The sequence below is a fragment of the Anabas testudineus genome, chromosome 8, assembly GCF_900324465.2.
Source record: "Anabas testudineus chromosome 8, fAnaTes1.2, whole genome shotgun sequence".
NCBI lineage: Eukaryota > Metazoa > Chordata > Actinopteri > Anabantiformes > Anabantidae > Anabas > Anabas testudineus.
The window spans coordinates 20,634,894-20,654,591 of NC_046617.1; the positions used below are offsets into that span (position 1 = coordinate 20,634,894).

At 42.3% G+C, this 19,698-nt stretch overlaps 2 protein-coding genes and 1 long non-coding RNA gene across 4 annotated transcripts; 1 reads left to right on the forward strand and 2 right to left on the reverse strand.

Annotated features, from left to right (window-relative positions):
• Window positions 1-112: 112 nt before the first annotated feature.
• si:ch211-106h11.1 (volume-regulated anion channel subunit LRRC8D) lies at window positions 113-4,740 on the reverse strand. The gene is made up of 6 exons (XM_026349360.2): window positions 4,692-4,740; window positions 3,898-4,261; window positions 2,809-3,387; window positions 2,301-2,551; window positions 1,522-1,896; window positions 113-1,397 (listed from the first exon to the last, which is right to left on the reverse strand). Exons 2-6 carry the CDS (start codon window positions 4,240-4,242, stop codon window positions 275-277), a joined length of 2,673 nt encoding a protein of 890 aa, XP_026205145.1. The 5' UTR covers window positions 4,243-4,261; window positions 4,692-4,740; the 3' UTR covers window positions 113-274.
• A 9,663-nt stretch (window positions 4,741-14,403) lies between these two features.
• LOC113154702 (zinc finger protein 774-like) lies at window positions 14,404-18,721 on the forward strand. Of its 2 annotated transcripts, none has more exons than XM_026349044.1 (6): window positions 14,404-14,749; window positions 15,399-15,703; window positions 16,218-16,393; window positions 17,083-17,226; window positions 17,314-17,479; window positions 17,565-18,721. In XM_026349044.1, exons 2-6 carry the CDS (start codon window positions 15,448-15,450, stop codon window positions 17,759-17,761), a joined length of 939 nt encoding a protein of 312 aa, XP_026204829.1. In that variant the 5' UTR covers window positions 14,404-14,749; window positions 15,399-15,447; the 3' UTR covers window positions 17,762-18,721. The 2 variants fall into 2 exon arrangements, with proteins under 2 accessions (XP_026204829.1, XP_026204837.1); XM_026349052.1 differs by lacking the exon at window positions 14,404-14,749 and adding an exon at window positions 14,760-14,910.
• LOC113154954 lies at window positions 16,294-17,593 on the reverse strand. The gene is made up of 3 exons (XR_003298080.1): window positions 17,501-17,593; window positions 17,252-17,420; window positions 16,294-16,383 (listed from the first exon to the last, which is right to left on the reverse strand). It is a non-coding gene; the product is annotated as an uncharacterized LOC113154954 (long non-coding RNA).
• Window positions 18,722-19,698: the final 977 nt, after the last annotated feature.

Here is a 19,698-nt window from a genome sequence, read left to right on the forward strand (position 1 = left end):
TTATCCACATATATTCCTATACAGATCATATATACCTTGTAATCTGTTCAGAAACAACACATACAACATGATTTATTTTACTAATTAAGAGTTATTTTCTTATCATCTTTATTCACTGCAGAAGTTGTACATTTGCACGTTTTTATTAATTTTTCACATTTTTCACAAAAAATATGCACATGGGCTAAAATGTACAAATAACAAGACTCATATTACAAGACTAACAGCTTTAGCTAATTTAGCTAAAAGAACTGCAGAGTTACTGTCTTTAGTCTTATATCTGTGACTCCAGAGCTGAAGAGAAGCTCCACTGTGTAGGAGAGAAGTATGGGAAACTGTCCGAGTCTGGTCGGGAATGACTCTCTGAGTGTGTACTGGAGGGGGGGCAAGAACGGCTAAGGAAATCCCTGACATTGGGAGGCAACGAAAGAAAGAGCCATTCCTCCACCAGTAGACCACCTCCATGCAGCCCCGGGCAGCATCCCAGTTCAGCAGGCAGTTCCTCCAGACTGTTACTGCGCAAGTCCAACCGACACAAATGACTTAAAGCTGAAATCCCCCTGGGTAATGAACTAAGAGAGTTGTGAGCCACATTTAGGATGCACAGCTCCAAACAGTTACTGAAGAGGTCAGAGGGGAGGTTCTCAAGCTGGTTCCCACTGAGGTCCAGCTCTGTGAGAAGCTGTAGTGCCTTCACCTCCGTAGGCAGCTCCTGTAACATGTTGCCGGCCAGCAGGAGCCGCTGAAGGCGGCGCAGAGTGAAGACTGCTGGAGGAAGGTTCCTGATCTGGTTGTTGGACAGATCCAACAGCTGTAGGCCTCTGAGTACACCAACACTGGCCGGCACTGCCAGAACACGATTATAGGCAAGTCTGAGGCAGGAAAGACGTCGTAGATAAGCAAGACCGAGCAGCTCCTCTAGAGTTCTCAAGTTGTTATGCTGCAGGTCTAGAGTCCTCAGGTTGGTCAGAGCCATCAGGGCGGAGGGCAAACGCTCCAGCTGGCAGTCCTGCAGCAGCAGCTCTGTGAGGTCGACCATTCGTTTCAGGCCTGTGAGAACCAGCAGCCTAGTCCCCTCGTTGTAGATCTCCAACCTCACCAAGCTGCCTGCTACCTCACACAGCTCTCCGGAGATCCGCTGTAACATTCCTCGAACCACAAGTACACGAAGGTGACGCAGCTGACGTAGGCTTCCCAGTGCCCATCCACGGCTCACCCCACCTTCACTGCACAGGCGACCAGAGAGATGGAGCTCATGCAAGTTGCGGAGAGAGAGAACCCAGCTGGGGATCTCTGAGGCCTGAGTAAAGGTGAGGTGCAGGACTTCCAGACGTTCCTGGAGGACTGTAAGTGCACTGGGATCCACAGCTGCTCTGCAGTGGTAGAGGTGGAGCTCCCTGATGTAGGAAGAAGCAAAAGAACATTAAATTAATTTGGAAGAAAACCCATGAAAATCAAAATATCCAAAGTTATTCATGCAGCACGATGTGGGCTCCAAATATATACGACTGTACAACTCACCTGAGTGAGGTCATGTTGGCTACCTGTGCAGTAAACCTGGCGTCTGTGATGAGCTCCAGTTTGAGGACCTGAAGCTGGCTGAGGGTGAAGAGGGTCGGAGGGAGACACGGCAGGGCCACCAGCTGCAGTCTGGAGCACCCATCAGTGTCCACATTAGTCATGGTTTGCAGCTTCTCCTCCCCCCAGCGCCTCTCCAAACTCTCCTCCAGCAGCCTGTTCTCACTGACGGGGGACAGAAACACAGAGAGACGCTGGGCCAGCAAAGGGTCATACTGGTCTAACATGTGTAAGAGAAAGGCCAGGTCATTCCTCAAGTCTGGAACATCTCTCAGGGAGTACGTCTCCAGTGAGTGGAAGGAATACTGCCGTAGAAAGCTAAACACAGAGAACAGAGATAAACAAATGACACAATTATAGCAGCTCAAACACAGCGATAAACTTTAATCCTATTTTGAGTCCTCTGGTACGTTCAGCCTCATGATTCTGTTTAAAGGCTGTTTGAACAATCACAGTCTGTGTAGTAGTTCGAATCTCAACAAGTTATTAATCAACATCCAAATTCTTTACTTATGAAACACGTGACGTGCTGAGCAGTGGCATTTTAAGAGATTTTCTTACTTCTGAAACATAACCCAGACAGAGCACTGCAGTTGGAAATGAGGTGTATGAGAGCACAAGGGGTCAAAGGTCATAGATTCAATTAGACTGGAAAAATCATTGGTGAACCTGTTTTATTAAACATGGTTTTAGGTATTTGTTCTGCATAATTTAATACACACCTGTGTGAAATCCAACTGAGGGTGTAAACATTGAGCAGCCCGTACAGCCCCAGCAGGGTCAGATAGGCCACCAGCAGTTTACGTAGAAGTGAGGAGAGCACATGGATACACTCAAAGGTGGAGTAGCCCAGCAGAGCCTGCTCCTCGGGGTGACAGGTGTGGGTGAAGGACAAGGAGCTGAGAAGAGGGATGGTGTAACCCACGATCAGCGTTACCATCAGCAGTTTGAATATCGTCTGAGCCAAGTAGACCTGAACAGATTGAAGGGGTTGAATTAAACAACAATCTGAGCTTGAGCCATAAGAGTAAACCATGGGTCTACTGAACACATGTCCAGGGTACGGGGGGGCTGAAGTATCCCAAGATATTATCACAAGGAAACGACCACAAAGAGACATGAAGTGGACACAAACCACATGGCTGCATGACTTATAGTTACTGGCCTTTTGCATGTCTGTGCTCAGGGGGCCCATTGTGCTATAACAAAGGGAAGCTAGTTAACTCTTACCTTATATATGACAGCTGAGTTTTCACTGTGGGACCGAAATTTCCGGACCTTTTCAAACAGTGCCCTGGCCTGTTCCCCATCACTCTTGTCCAGGGTGATGGTCTGCCTCGGACTGTCCACTATAACAGTTGGCTGGGTGGAAGGAAACTGCACCCGGGAGCCATGGGATACAGATGACATGGTGGAGTTACAGGAGTGTGTTGAAGGGCATGGGGAGGGTGGAATGGCAGAGGAAGCGCTGTCCGACCTCTTCAGGAGCGGGCTGTCTGTGCCCGAGTCTATGCTTGAACGCCTTGTCCGGGTCACTGAGGGAGAGGAAGAAGAGGGAGGAGGTTGGGATGGTCGTCTCTCCACCTCCTTGTCTTGGAGGTTCTCCTGCTGGGCAGCATGTGACAGGGCCTGAGATGTCCAAGGAGACTCGCAGCACTTTGCCAAGATAGCCAGGAAGTGCTCTATGCGGGCGGAGGTGTGGGGGAAGTGTAACCAGAAGGAGCCACTGGCTACCAGCACCAGAGACTGCAGCAAGGCCATGTAGGGGAAGAAGCGGGAGCACAAAGGCAAAGCCTCATGGTAGCACAGCTAAAGTGAAAGATAAACACACTCAAAGCTGCAGAAATTGATGTTTGGCCACTAGGGGGCATCAGAAACCACCTGTGATCACAACACAAGTTGATACTCATGAAGTAAAAGAGCAGAGTACATACAGCAAGTATTGAGGTCCTCACAGGTCCTGTGGAAATACTGCACTGTAAGTAAAACTACTGCATTTAAAATCTTACATTCACTTTTTATTTGTGGTCCAGGAACACTGGGTCGTAAATACATTAAACAGTGAGAGAAAACTGAAAAATGTGACTTTTTGTTCCTGGATTTTTCATCTTTATTTTTTACTGATAGAAATTGGCTTCTGTAGGTGCAGGGACTTCCGAACCATGTGGCTTTTATTTTATCCGCCTTTAAGAGTCTAAAGTTACAGTGTGCTCAATTTCTGACATAATAACATTGAAAAATATTGATTTTAGCTGTTTAACAATTAATATTTTAATTGTAATTCACTTGCTCTGGCAACTCAGGATAGTATTACAGTACCTGGCTAATATAAACGTACTGCTGGTAGACCAGATGTGTGCGTCGGCCCTGGGCCGTAGGAGGAAGATTTGGGCTGATGTTGTGTGGAACATGTGTCGGGAGCTTTGTTGCTGGAATCAGCACCACGTCACTGGAAGAACTGTGATCACTAGTGTTTGCAGAGACAAGAGGATCCAAAGGAATACACACAACCTGGTCTCTGGACAGATGCTCAGTACAAGCCAGAACAGACACCATTAGCATCAGGACCACCAGGTAGTCCATGAAGACCTCCCACCAGGGCTTTAGCAGCTTACACCTGTTCTGATGCTGGTTCAGAGGCACCAGCTCCGACAGGGAAAACATGACGAGCTCTGGATGACGACTGTGGACAAATAAAAACTAAAACCTTCAGTTCAGAGTATAGTTACAAGAATAAAGTACCGTACAAGTATATTGTTATGTTACAATACTCGATATTTGCAGAAGTACACAAACTCAGTACTCAAATAAACTTGCTTTGTAGTAAACAAAGATTAGTGTTACCATAGAGACCTGATTTTAACCCTTTATGTAGTGACAGTTACATGGAGTGAAGTAAGACTACAATATAAAGTGGAATTACTCAAAAGGGTACTTGGGTATTGTACTTGAATACATGTATTTAGTACTGTCAGCTTGATGTTTTCCAGATATTATCATCAGTGGTTACACATGAAGAGAGAATTAACAAAACAACCACTGTAAGTTCACTTCTCAGCAAAACTACAAATCAGAAGTACAGATATTTTTACTCATTAATTACAGCCACCTACCGAGTAAATATTGTACTCTCCTACTGCTCTCTCCCTCGTCTGATCCGCTCCTAGCCGCCTCACACAAACTTCATTCCGGTGCTGTCCGGTTCTGCCTTGAAAATCTCCTGGAACTTACAACAGACTCCTCCTCGGCTGGCCGACACACAGCTTTTCAGCCTGCTGCCACGGCAGCGAAGGATGTGGGGCTGAAAAATCCAATTCAGCACTAGAAGCCTGTTGGGGACCCACTGGGGGCAAACTGGCACCCTTTAACTCCCTCATTACTCTGAGGAAAATATGAGAGAGAAAACACAGTAAATACAAAGAGTTTAATATCAACAAGTTAAAAGGAGAACATCTCAGCATTAGTTAGATTAATTAGAAGATGCATTTCTGTCCAGACGATGTCATGAAACTCTGAAATCTGATTCTCTGATGTTGCATTTAAAAGAACAGACACATTTCAGTTCAGAGTGCAGTTGACCTTTGACCTCAGAATACCAAAATATAACCAGTTCTTTCTCAAGTCCAAGTGAAGTCCCTGAAGATGTTCCTCAGAGAAATAATCATCTATTGGTTACAGTCCTAAACATATTTTCACTTCTTCCAACTAAAACAGTGAAATGCTTCTTACACATTAAGGCATTAGTACAATTCTGCATGTAACACTACAAGATATAGTAGAATAAAATCACACTGAACACTTCAACGTGGGATTATACTGACACAGGTTTATGTAAGTTTCTTTATTACCCATACAGAAATAGAATTACTACACTTTACCCAACAACATCCAGCAGGGGCTGCTGAAGTTACACAGCAAATAATCTGTGAGTGTCTGTTTTTATTTTATCTCAATGGATGAGCATCGTGGAGAGAATCCAGCTTTGTTTCAGTAGAGGTTAAAGGTCAAGAGGTTACAGACTTTGAGTGTGTGAGTGAGTATAAGGAAGTGTGACAATCACTCAATTCATGTCATAAGCACTTTTAAAACAAAATATCAGACAATCTTAGAAACACTGGGTCAAATCTTTAAACAGTTTTATTGCTATGAGTCCAGGGACCAGGGATCTACAGGGAGGTTAAGGGATCAGGTGGCCGTCAGAGCAAAGTGCAGCATCTTGATCATCTTGAGCACTGAGAGGCAAAACAGCACAAAACCATTAGGAAATGTAAAAACGAATAATGAAACACGATAATGCTTACAAAGGTGTGTGTGTGTGTGTGTGTGTGTGTGTGTGTGTGTGTGTGCATGAGAAGGTCATATTTAAGTCAGCGAGTTGTTTTCTTTGTATTTGGGCCAAGAAGAATCTGGAGCAAAGTCTCAAACTGACAGAGAACCACAACGGGATCCACTCTGCACAGCTGGTGTGTGTGTGTGCAGAGTTTTGGAGTTAAGGGTTGAAAGGAAGAAACGTTGTAGGTGCAGCAGCCGTGATAAACAGTAGGTGAAGGAACCTGACAGACGAGGATGATTTCTAATATTGTATCACCACTGTTACGTCTACATACAGACCCCATTTCCAGAAAAGTTGGCAGTTAAAATAAAATAAAAAAACTAAAATCCATCCATTGAATCTTTAATGACAAATGTACAATGAAGAGTTGAAAAATGGTCATCAGGTTCTCCGAAGGCAAAGGGGAAATAAAACATCAGCCTTTTGTTTTTGCAAAAGTTGTAAAATCAGCTGTGATGGTACAAGGGGCGCATCAGTGCCCACAACACGGGCGATGTTTTAATTATGAGACGGTCCCACTGACTCACAGGTTCAAATCTGACTCCTATTGATAATGTGTAACCATGGACAAATATTCCACTTCAAAACCGCGTAGTTAAAATGAGAGGTGATGTAACTCAGTGGTAAACATGACAAAATACAGTGAAGTTGTTCAGTGGAAGCACTAAAAATACTTCTTTGTACTTTTGTCAGATAAATAAAGTTTTAAGAGAATTAATAAACCACAGACGTGAACTTTCATTGCATTTTAGAAAAAGTCTGAACCATTCTGCAAACAGCATTAAGAACCACAGTGCAGTGTCTCTACACCTTCAGTTCTGTTATCAAAACCTTCAGCTGTGTGAAGTTTGAATGCAAAGTCAGGACTGTGTTTTCTTGTCGTCTAGGTTATATTGTTGGATTATTTTCTTGATACTTTACACGGCCAAAGAGCCAGTACTATGACTTGAACATATGTTCTAGCCTTCACCGTGTCTGGAAAACACCAAATCGCATCAAGGCACTTTACATAGTAAGATAAAACAAACCCCCTTCTACACAGGACGATATACGGCTCAGTATATTTCCTAGGTTGATACAAGCCGTCCATCATGTGGGCTGACAGCCTCAGAGTTGCTAATGCTTTAATAGTGAACCTATTAACAGTGAACTTAAGCTCTGAGCTAAAACCTAAAAGAAGTGTTTAACTGAAGTCTGGGTCAATACTTCATTGAATCACTTGTCTCTCAAAATTCATGTGTTTAATTTAGATTTAGATTAATTAAGTGATCACAGAGATGAATTAGATTCTTTTTTCAATTGTTGAATTTGTTTCTCTCTCAGGGAAACGTGGCTTTAAAATTAAACTGTGGGACGGTGGTGTGGGAAGCTAAACATTACCAGAGCCTGATATCCTATCAACACCCTCGGTTTCGAAGTTCTGCTGCAAAAAGGCCTGCGGCTTCACACCTCTTCATCTGCAGTTCACACACACACACACACACACACACACACACGGACAGAAACTGCCCATAGGCAGGCATGTTTTGGGTGGGGTTGTGTTATGTGACAGGATTCACACGTCCGTGTCGTGAAAAAACATCACTTGCTTGCTACAGACCTCAGCACATCAAATGTCTATAAACTTCAAACATGAGTTTAACATTTCAATGAGTCGAGTTTATGCTCAACAGGTCGGGACATTTAGGGACCCTCAGTAAAAACACTTGAAATTAAATTAGAAATTAGTCTGAAGTTCAGGTTCTAGATCTCTAGACCAGTACTGTGGCTACTGGTTTTCCAAAATCACTAGCCACTCAGCAGATTCACTGGCCACAAATTTTTTGTCAGGAAAACATGTTTTATAAAATTAAAGTTGACTACGACGTGCTAGAATTAACACTGCAGGTCATTCTGGGGGTTGGATGTAAAGCTGTGTGAAAACACGTATGTTGATTCAAAGACATCAAAAGTAGCTTCTCATTACACACAATCAAAGTGTTGTAGAGGTGTAGACAAAGATACAGATAAAAAGATAAGAAATAAAAGTAGTCAACCGCAACCTGTGATGTGTTTAATGATGGCTCCGTCATAGTTACCCCTGGTTTTATACGCCTTTAGGAACCCCCCACCTCTCTCTCAGGTTCCTTTCATTTAACACTGCGGCTGAAACAGTAGTGATCTATGTTCACTATCAGTCTCTCGATCCTGTCTGAATGAGAGTTTTGTCATTCGAATACCAAATCCTGCGTCCATGCCTAGAATTTTACCTTCGTTATACTGCAAGTGCTGCTGGAGTCCAGATGCCGACTATCTGCCAGATGTGCTTCAATAATGCAAAAAGTCATTAGAGCTGATGCAGTGTAAACAAGAAGAGCTTCATTTCTGTTTAATCAGCATTAATGTCACTTACAGATTCATCACTTATCATTACTTATTTCCACACTGAACTCCTGCCATACACAGATGTTTTAGCATTACAGACACACTAACAATGTGAAATCTGCAGTTTCATTGTACAAATATCTACAGCTTCATCAAATCTTTCTCTCATTAGATCTCTGGAGCTAACGGGCAGGCTTTCTGACGTGGCTGGTGAAGAATAACCTATTTCTTTGCCCTCAGAAACTCTTGGGTAACTTTTGCTGTGTGTTTGATTCATTATCCATCTGCAGTATGAAGCAGTGTCCTTTTACTTTGGCATCATTTGGCTGAATCTGAGTGACTATAGCCCTTAAAAAACACTTTAAAATGAATCCTGACATCGGTTACATCATTAATAAACACCAGTGAGCCCGTTCCTTTGGCAGCGGAGGGAGTGTTACCAGTGTCTTTCATCTTGTTGTGAAGCCTCTTGACTGTAGACTGTGACAGTGACACACCTACTTCCTCAACAGTGTAGATGTTTTGAAAGTGTTCTTCTTCACCATAAACAGAATTTTGCAGTCATCTGCTTTAGTTGTCCTTCATTGTCTTCCAGGTCTTTGCTGTTGCTGAACTACCAGTCAGTTCCTCATTTTTAGGAATGTTCTAAACTGGCCGCTCCGATGGAGAAAATATTATAACACTCCAGACCTTTTACCTGCTCTATTAGTCATGAACATGAAGCTATGAAAATGTCTGTGATTCCTGAATGGTTGATGCAACCTTCTTTTCAAACCCTGACTTTGTGCTCACACACAGAGATGTGGGGTCGGTGTACAGAGAAGAAATGCAAAAAACATTGTTCCATTATTTTTGAATGGTTAAAGATTTTTATTTATTTACTATTTAGGCTTCCAGCTACACATTTAAACTCTTTCTACATATATCGCTGACAGTTTTGCCGACGTAGGCAGTGTCTGTCTTGGGTACCATGTCATTGTGGAGTTCTCACACCCCCTGATGTACCTTTCTGTAACCCTTCATTGTCAGAGTGATACAAATCTCAGAGGTTTGGGAGCATGTGTGGGAGTGGGGATGCCCATCTGTTGGCTGAATTTTAGAAGTTGTCACCATCATTACCATCACCAAGTTCACCACAGTCATCGTCATTGTCACCGTACTCCTTTTATGGTGTTTGACAGCTGTGGTGCGTCTCAATAGGGTGAAAAATATTTTCATCGAGAGCTCTGCAGGGGCGTTTCATCTGATTACAAAACTCCTTTTATCACAAATTTCTTTAAATGTAAAACACAGATATTTGCTTTTAATCTGAATCACAGAGTCAGATTAAACACAGTAATTGATTAAAAGGAGTAGGAGGAAGTAATAAGCTATAAGATAGAAAATGCCTCAGCAAATAGTTGTTTCCTGTTCAGTGGGAGGCACAGGCCTACTTGAGAGTGTTGTGGCTTTACTTCTGTACATGGCCCTGTGATATAGTGTGATATTGAGAATAGGCAGAGCCCACAGTTCCCATGCTAACATTAAATATAGATTTGTTGTTTACACATCATGAACCACAAAGCAGCTTCTCTTCACTCTGTCAGCGCTGCTCCTCTTGTGTTAGATCAATTTACCAGTAAAGACTTACTCAGTGCATTTTAACATCAAGATTAAATCTTACTATCTCACTCTTTCTCTTGATTTCCTTTCCCTCGCCCAACACAAAGGAAAAGAAAGTACTGCACTGTCCTTCACCTTTGCCCTTTTGCCAACTAAAGTGAGAGAAAGTTGAAAAGTTTGAGGAAATGAGTGTCAGATGGGTGGGTGGGGGTAAACTGGTGACAGAAAGAGAAGCTGTTGGCCGTGAGAAAGTGGCACAGCACTTCATTCGTCAGGTCTCCTGACAGAAACTGCTGCAAGCCACCAGCCACAGCAGCTACACAGATAAACACCAAAGAGCTGAGACTGCATCCTGAGGTGAGGCAGCCTAATAACACGATGTTCCTCTTTCTGTGATCACCAACCAACACTTTATGTCATAAAACACCTACATTGTGCTTTCAGAGAGCACATGAATGGTTATGATGTTTGATTTCTATGAAAGTTGCTCCTACATATTTATTTTGCACATTTCCAAGTCTTTGGTTCCACAGAACATGAGCACTGTTACCAATGGGGGTGAAGTAAACTAATGCTGTCACTGTTTTACAAGAAGTTCAAATGAATCAAGGGTGAATTAGCAGTTCATGGCACTCAACTCACGGCCAGTCTGCATCACATGCTGAATGACAAAGTTGTAATAATGTGGTTTGGCCACAACAATAATAAAATAAAATAAATGAAGCATCACAGCCCAGCGCTGTTGTCAATGTAATTTTGGCGGCAGCACAAACTACAACCTCCAGAATAAGTACAGTTCAGTCTGCAGCCACTTCCCCATAATAGAGATAAACAGAGACAACACAAATCCCTCACTCATTATGACAAGAATTTGCTTCTGTGCTGGTGACATTTAACAAGGCGTGCTTTATGTGTTTATTTGTGGTAAATGTGATGGTTTTAAGTTCGACCTCAGCATGATAAGGGGGATTTGGTAGAGAGTTTGAAAAGCTCCTTCACAGTTACAGAAAAGCTTTTATTTGCATAATCACAGGATGAACACAGTACACAACTTCTGTTTATGATGTATGATGAGGTAAAAGACTAAATATTTACTGTAAAATAATATAATGAATAACAATTAATATCAATCATAGTGGTATTTAATCTGAATCACAGACACCCTATCGAGACGCACAAATAATACCAATCATAGTTAGAACACTGGAAACAAGGCAAATGGAAAATGAGCTTTTGACTAACCCCCCCCCACAACCCCAGAGTTTCAGGTTCTTAGAAAGACATTTTCCTGCCACCATCAGGGTAACAAGAAGCCCCTGTACCCCCCAGAACAAATGAGGCACAAAGCCACTGAACCCACCAGCCCGTCTCAGCTCCCTGCTTCTCTCGTCTTGTCTCCCTGACAGCCCCTGGGAAAAGGTTGCAAGCCCCCCACCACATCAACCACAGTGCTCTGACATGCCTGTCTTTGTGTACATCAAGGGGAACTCAGCTCCATTTTACAGTGCTCACACCAGGAGTCAGATGAGACTGTCTGCAGAAGTACAGCCACATTGAGAAAGGCTTTGGTTTCACTTCATATGTGGCCGTGAAGATTTGATTTCAATCTGAGGTCAGATTCAGACCTCATTACTTTGCAGTACTTAGCAACAGATACATGTTTTCTCAGTGACGCTTGAAGCAGTTATGTTCATTTTTCAGCTTCCTTCAATGAAAATGTGTCATTTTATTGCAGCCAGTGAGGCTGATTTCTATGATATTTCAACTTGGTGAAATTGAACAAAAGATAACGTAGTTTGGATGATGTGGACGCCTTCGTACCTTTTCTGTGAAATTGAAAGCACTTCTCAGTTCTCCATCATCACACACATTTCATTTGGTTAAAAACTAGTAGTATTTCAGTTTTGAAACAACTGAGAGAGATTCAATCTGCAATAAATCCCTTTCTGTAGTTGCTAATTAAAGAAGTATGTCATCTGCATATGGACGTATTTTGTCTAAACCAGATATGAATTCCTGTTATTGAAGGAGACCTTTGAGCTGCACAATAATCCTATCAAGATTTTATTACATACAACTGAATCAGCCAAATACAACACCCACTTCTAAAATAAAGCTCCAAACAATAATAAATTCATTATCATTGTTGTAGGTGTCATTGTGCCGGGCTGTATGATAAAATATGAATGCTATATTTAATGCAATATCATGTCAGGAGTGTTTATTTCACAATCTGAGTTCGATTGAATTGACAAGTAGCAAATACAAACGTACTTAGCAGAATATTAACATAAAATAATAATAATAATAATAAAAGGAACACATTAAAGAGAAACTTTAGATCACTCATTAACAGCTGTTCTAATTAGGTGAATTTAGAGTTGTTCTCTGAATGTGAGGAAGGAGGGGGACTGGTTCTTGAGGGATTTGTGAGTAATGAGGAGTTTGAATTGAATATGCTGTGGGATGGAAAGCCGGTGGAGCTTATTAGACAGAGAGAGCTGATGTGCTCACAGTGGGGGGGCAGGTGGGAGGTGAAGTTCTAGATGCACTCAAGGTTACAAAGCACTTTGCATGATTTACCATAAAGAATACTATTGCAGTACAGGATGGAGTTGGGCGATGGTGAACTAGACAGAAATGTGGGGAAGAGGAGGAAGCAGATTATTGGTGTTGATGCAGAAAACCTTTGTGGTTTTAATGAGGGAAGTAGTAGAAATGATTAAAATGTCTGGTTTGTCAGTTTAGCTTCACAAAGTCGTGAGCGTTCGTGATTTATCTTCAGGTTAGCAGTAAAGTGGACGGTGTTTTTCTGTTGAAAGGTTTCATGCTGATGTACAGCAGTGAAAATGGAGGTTTACCAATGAGAGTAAAGCAGAGAATGAACAGGAGAGGAACCAACTCTGAGCCCTGGGGGCCACCTTTGGGCAGAGGGCTGGTGGAGGGCGGAGGTGTGGTTGTTGATGCTGTGGGTTAAGATTAAAGTTTTATTATAATATTAATATGATAAAAGGATCAGGAAGGACAGTGGAGACTTCTGAACATATGTAGAGTGTGGATTCACTATATTCATACATGTTATTATGGTGAAACTGTGACAGGTCAGTAAATTAGTGGATTTTATATAAGTGTGTGTTAGCAGGATGACTACGTAATTTACAATGAAACTAAAATCCAAGCTGTGCAATTAATGTGTAAACACTATTAAAGTTGTTAATCTATAATAATTCTTTACATCGTAAATGATTTTGTAAAGAACCTACATGTAAAACAACGAACTACACTGTCAGACACACTTTGTGGAGTAAAAGTAAGATAAATGAAGAGTTAAAGTACCTCCAAACTGTTCTTACGTCAGTAAATGTTCTTTACTGATGAGTGTTTGTGATGTGTGGGATTTTCTGCAGTGTTCAAAAATAGAACTACAGTACAGAACAAAGACCATATAGACACAGAAATGCAGAAATGTTTTCTGTCAGACGGGTGGAGTTAGCTGTGTTCTGGTAAACATGCTCAGGGGTGGGTGCTGTTAGAAAAGAGAACGAGGAACTTTGCATGTTGCATCGACTCGCTGTGTCTTTACCAACGTGTTCACTACTTTGCACTTTTTTGTTTTTTCGTTAGTGCTAAACTTTACACAGTGGTCATAAGGGATCAAATGTGCAGCATTGTTTAAATAGGGACATATTTTACTTGTTATTGACAAGTTAGCGAGTACTCCACTTTCATAATAAAAGCCTTTTCAATATTTTCAACATAAGATTAAATGTTTTCTTACAAAGTTTAAAGAGAGGTGTTGGTTAGTTTATCATCAATTAAAACTTATTGTTATTGTCAATACTGGAAAACAACTAAATCAATTCACACAAGTATGATATGTATGTGAAGATGTATTTGATTATTATTCATTGGATCACTTCTACTTCACATTTTCAAGACAGTTATTGTCCTTTTACTTCACTACATCTGAGGGCTGTAGTTTCTAGTTATTCATAGATCTTACTTGTAGATATGTGGTTTTAGTGTTATTAATAAAATACAACGTACTCTCTGTAAAGAAGCTAAATCAGCTCCACATTACAGTGATGAACACATCGATACCTCGTGATTAAAATCCAATAACTCTGAAAACACTGAGGACAATAAGACATTTTATACTTTAAGAACATTTTGCTGGCAGTACTTCAGTAACACGTTGAATCCTTGTAACACAGTATTTCTGTACCTATTTCTTATTTCTTCCTTCCTGCCAAACTGTGTCTATTTTAAATAACATAACAATCACAGAAACATGAGTTGGGCTCAAATTAAGTGTTTGAGGTGAACGTGGTAAAGAATGAGAATGTCCCTCCGCTCACAGATGTTACTGTGTGGGATGTCTGGGTAACATACACACTCAGTGTCGTAAAGGTTCACATGTTCACATGAGATCGATGAGATATTCAAACTTTCCAAAGGCCGCTCAGTGGATTTATGTCCACCCACATCAACACTGAGTACAGTGAATCCAGCAGTGACACGAGCATGTTGGCCGCACAGTAAAACAGGTTTCAAGTTGACTTTGGTGTCTTGACGCTTTTTTCAGAACGAGTCCCAAATCTAAGGAACAAGCAGAGACACTGTCCTGTTTTTATATCATTATATCATTTGGAGTCAGGAAACTGCTTTTCAAAATATGTTGTTCTAACTTTGTACCAACTGTTCTTAGGATACTTTTCTGACCTGCCATGGCTCCAGCCCCACAATCCTCAGCAGGCTTTCAAAATCAAGTCAAATCTCACTGTGTCATGTCATCAGTCGATGGGTGTGAGACAGTGAAAAGAGGACGTTTCCAGCAGAGAGAACTCAACCAGCATTCAGCAGAACACAAGGGTAAGATGAGCAACTCAGATGCAGACCTGCTAATATGACTTCATGATTAGATTGAACTGAAAGATTTTTCTGCTTTTGTATCTACAACATTTACAGCTTCTTCTCAGCACCTCCAGGCTTTGAGATGGGTCTGTAGGAAGTGTACAGAAACACCAGCTGAGGTTAATTATAATCAACTTAACACCACTGGCTGATGTAAAATCTATAAAAGTTTAAAATGTTTTTATCCGTCTGCAGCGTAGCTCTCATGTCGTCACTTTTAGTTTTTCTTTGCTTTCTGTTTACGTCCTCTGATATGATGTTAACATCGACTAAAACTAAAGCGAGTCAGTGATTCCTCCAATAACTCGTGATAAATGAACACATCTGGCCAATTTGTAAATTCACTGGATTTATTTGAATAACTGTGATGATGTGGAAATGCAATTTTAAACTTAAGAATATTTACACAGCAGCAGTGAGTGTCAGTTTTGTCTGCGCCACCACAGCAGAGTTGTCCTCAGTGAAAGGTGCAGGTGGCAGACTGTATTTGTTGAGGAAACCTCAAGCCTTGGCATCGTAACTGAACATGCACCAACAGGTGTGCGACATCTGAGTGTGTGAGGCTCCAAAAGTGACTTGAAAGAGTTGACTTTTCACACTCCTGCAGGTTTGCTCTGCTGGATTTCCACCGCCCCCTCACCAGTCACCGTGCTGCCATGCCGCGGTCGTTCCTCGTCAGGAGTAAGAGGACTCATCTCCTCGGCCCGTCCAAGGAGTCCTGCAGAGGACGGTCCCAGACAGAAGCTGACCAGCCTGCGCAGCAGGGCCTGGGACACGGCAGGAGGTGTCCGGACGATGCTGTGCAGCCTTTCTCCCGCACATTTGGGGTCAAAGACCTCCTGGCTGACGCCTGCTCACCTTGGGCTGGGAGCCGGTTCAACAGTGTCCCCACATATGACCCCTGGACTTCAGGTACTTTTATTTTTTATGACACACGTGAAACTGATACAAAACTGCAGTAAGTTTGTGTTTACTCAGGTACTTAAGCACAAATTTGAGGTACTTGTACTTTACTTGAGTATTTTAATTTAATGCAACATGTCCTAAATGACCAGTTGACCAGTCTTTACAGATCAGATCAGATTTAAATGTGATAAAATTCTGATAATGTTTGTGAATAAGTTAGAAAATGATTCTTTTTCTTCTAATAAACATTTTAAAGTCAAGTCAGTTACATACTGTCTGATAATAAATCGTTTTTCTGCATAATTAACTAATAACATACTAACATAACAAATTTTACATATTGATGCTAGTACTTTTACACAGAGGTGGTATTTGTACTTTTACTTCAGTAAGTAGTGAATGTTGATGATGAAGACAGCTCTTTAGTACTTTTAGAAACCAAAGACCAAAACAAATTGGAAAAGAGCTCTAATTAATTTCTCTTCACTGAAATCACTGTGGTCGTGTGTTTATGTTGTAGGAAACTCTCCTGTGGAGAACGGAGACGCTCGTGTGCCGTTCTCACCTTGGTCGTCCCACAGACACCAGGCGTCTGACAGAGAGCGGGAACTGGAGAGACTGGTCTTCATGCTGCTGAACCACACGTCACACACTGACCTCAAATCTCCAGCCAGCGAATGTCCGCTCTGTGAAAAGGTAAGAAAAGTGCCAGTGTGGAGAAAAATCATCTGTGACCTTTGTTCTTAGAATATCTTTACAGATGATGATGAAACTTTTTTATTTAGTTAAATCTCCTCGGACCGACTCTTTGTTTCCAAACACACGAGTTTCAGGTTTAATTAACAGATGATGATCCCTTCAATTCAATTATTAAAGTGTTGAAACTAATCTACAGAACAACAGGAGCCGAATGTTAATTAGTAATAATACATGATCATAATATTAATAATCAGTGATTAATGCTGATTAGAGACTATTAGAGATGTGCAGTGAGGTTTTCATGGCACCAACACGAGTGGAGCTGAGCAGAGATACAGACACAGACAGCTGGTTCACTCACTGGATCCACTGGATCTACTGGATCCACTATATTTGTGGATTACCTCAATATGATTTAATATATAACTTTAATATAATTTAATATTTTTAGTAATATGAGGATATTACTGCATTTGAACGGAGCCCGGCTGTGTAGCTGTTTCCAGTCTATGCTAAGCTAAGCTAACCCACAGCTGGTTGTAGCTGGGTATTTGAGCTGTTTGGATCCTTCGGAGGTCTCTGTCCTCTTTAACCCATTCATCTCATGGCTCTGGAGGATTGTTGGATCCATGCAGCTACAGGTGCTTAGAAATGCATTGACTAAGTCAGCCTCCTGTCTCCCACAGTCAGTTTCAGATCTCCTCACATCATCAACCAGTCTGAACAACGTCCAGCACAGCCTCTCTGTGCCACTGACCTCACCCACAGCTGCAGACGTGCCCCTCCTGCCCTTCGGCCTCAGACCTCTGGGCAGCTACACCAGGGCTAAGGTCAGTCCACAGTATGAATACTCACATGATCAGTGGTGTAGTCATCTTCGCCTCATCGTGAGCGTGCATGTGTGGTTGTGTGTCCAGGAGCGTAGCTTTGGCTGCAAGGTGTGTGGCAAAGTGTTCAAGCGCTCGTCCACCCTGTCCACGCACCTCCTCATCCACTCCGACACCCGGCCCTACCCCTGCCAGTACTGCGGGAAGAGGTTCCACCAGAAATCAGACATGAAGAAACACACGTTCATACACACAGGTGAGTCACCACAGCTGTTACCTGAGCTGTTAAAAGCTCCAAACGTCTCCTCTGAGCCCGTGTTCTCACTCTGGACCTCCCTCAGGTGAGAAACCACATGTGTGCAAGGTGTGCGGTAAAGGATTCAGCCAGAGCTCCAACCTCATCACCCACAGCCGTAAGCACAGCAGCTACCGGCCCTTCAGCTGCCCCCGCTGCCAGCACAGCTTCCAGCGCAGGGTTGACCTCCAGCGCCACCAAGAGACGCAGTGTGGCTACAGAAACATGTTCACTGAAAACTGAGAGATGGACGAGCTGAGTGGAAGGAGGCTGTAAATAGTTCTCAGACAAAACATTCAAGTGTGTAAAAAGTAAAACCTGGTTATTAAACGTGTGCTGGTTTCTTTACAACAAGGTTTTAATGTCTTAGTTTGTGTTTTTTTATTTACTTTGAGGAATAATTGGATTGTTTTCCAGTATCTGCCCGGCAACAGTTCTTGGTAAAATCATCCAATCGTGTGATTTATGCTACAGCTGATCAGATGTTAATTAACAGGATTATTTTCTAAAGTAATAAAAGTTCAACACACAGAACGTAGGACACGTGGACTTTCAGCAGCTCCACAGTTCATCTGTTTGACATGTGAAGCTGTCAGCAGTGTTTCCCTTTGCTCTCATTAGATTTGTTCACAGTAAAAACGGTTAAAACAGGTGTTTTTACCTGTTTAAAGAGCCAATGGAGAAAAGGCAGAGAGGTGGAGGCACCGCGGTCGACAACAACACACTAACAGGATATACAGGAGACTGCTGCTCCCTGACAGATCATCTCTCACTGCTTTATTACAGGATTTAGTTTGTTTTATTTCTCATGTGACGTGAGTAAAAACGACGAAGTGACTTAAAGATCAGTTTATTACATAAACACACACGAATTCACAAAGAGACATGTAGAAGAGAAACCGAGCAGATTCACAGTAACACACTAATCTCCTGAATCATCTCTGTCCTGTCTCTGAACACGATGCTGAAGTGGTTTCTGTTTGAGTCACTGGGACCAGGTCTCGATCCTGTTGAATCCAGATAAAGTCTCTTAAAGTGACGATCAGTGAAATGACTCGACGACTTTGGTCTCGCAGCATCAAACAAACAGCGTTTCACTCTGAATCAGAGCTGTCGAGGGCGAAAAGACGTGTTCACGTTTCCAGTCTGGTCACCACAGCAGTGAGAGAACAGCAAGAACACACACACACACTGTAACACACACACACACAGTAACACACACACACACACACACACACACAGTAACACACACACACACACACAGTAACACACACACACACAGTAACACACAGTAACACACACACACAGTAACACACACACACACACACACAGTAACACACACACACAGTAACACACACACACACACGCAGTAACACACACACACACACAGTAACACACACACACACACACAGTAACACACACACACAGTAACACACACACAGTAACACACAGTAACACACACACAGTAACACACACACACACACACAGTAACACACACACAGTAACACACACACACACACACACACACACAGTAACACACACACACAGTAACACACACACAGTAACACACAGTAACACACACACAGTAACACACAGTAACACACACACAGTAACACACACACACAGTAACACACACACACAGTAACACACACACAGTAACACACAGTAACACACACACAGTAACACACAGTAACACACACACACAGTAACACACACACACACACACAGTAACACACACACACAGTAACACACACACACAGTAACACACAGTAACACACACACAGTAACACACACACACACACACAGTAACACACACACACACACACACACACACACACACACACACACACACACACACACACACAGTAACACACACACACAGTAACACACACACACAGTAACACACAGTAACACACACACAGTAACACACACACACACACACAGTAACACACACACAGTAACACACACACACACACACACACACACACACACACACACACACACACAGTAACACACACACACAGTAACACACACACAGTAACACACAGTAACACACACACAGTAACACACAGTAACACACACACAGTAACACACACACACAGTAACACACACACACAGTAACACACACACAGTAACACACACACAGTAACACACACACAGTAACACACAGTAACACACAC

Bases quoted from the DNA above. Each gene is read 5' to 3' on its own strand.
- si:ch211-106h11.1 (XM_026349360.2), bottom strand. From the start codon at position 4,242: ATGTTTTCCCTGTCGGAGCTGGTGCCTCTGAACCAGCATCAGAACAGG. The intron at 2,552-2,808 runs GTAAGAGTTAAC...CAATCTGTTCAG, and splicing joins ACTCAGCTGTCATATATAAG to GTCTACTTGGCTCAGACGAT. The intron at 1,398-1,521 runs GTGAGTTGTACA...TTCCTACATCAG, and splicing joins GCCAACATGACCTCACTCAG to GGAGCTCCACCTCTACCACT.
- LOC113154702 (XM_026349044.1), top strand. From the start codon at position 15,448: ATGCCGCGGTCGTTCCTCGTCAGGAGTAAGAGGACTCATCTCCTCGGC. The intron at 16,394-17,082 runs GTAAGAAAAGTG...TGTCTCCCACAG, and splicing joins AATGTCCGCTCTGTGAAAAG to TCAGTTTCAGATCTCCTCAC. The intron at 17,227-17,313 runs GTCAGTCCACAG...TTGTGTGTCCAG, and splicing joins GCAGCTACACCAGGGCTAAG to GAGCGTAGCTTTGGCTGCAA.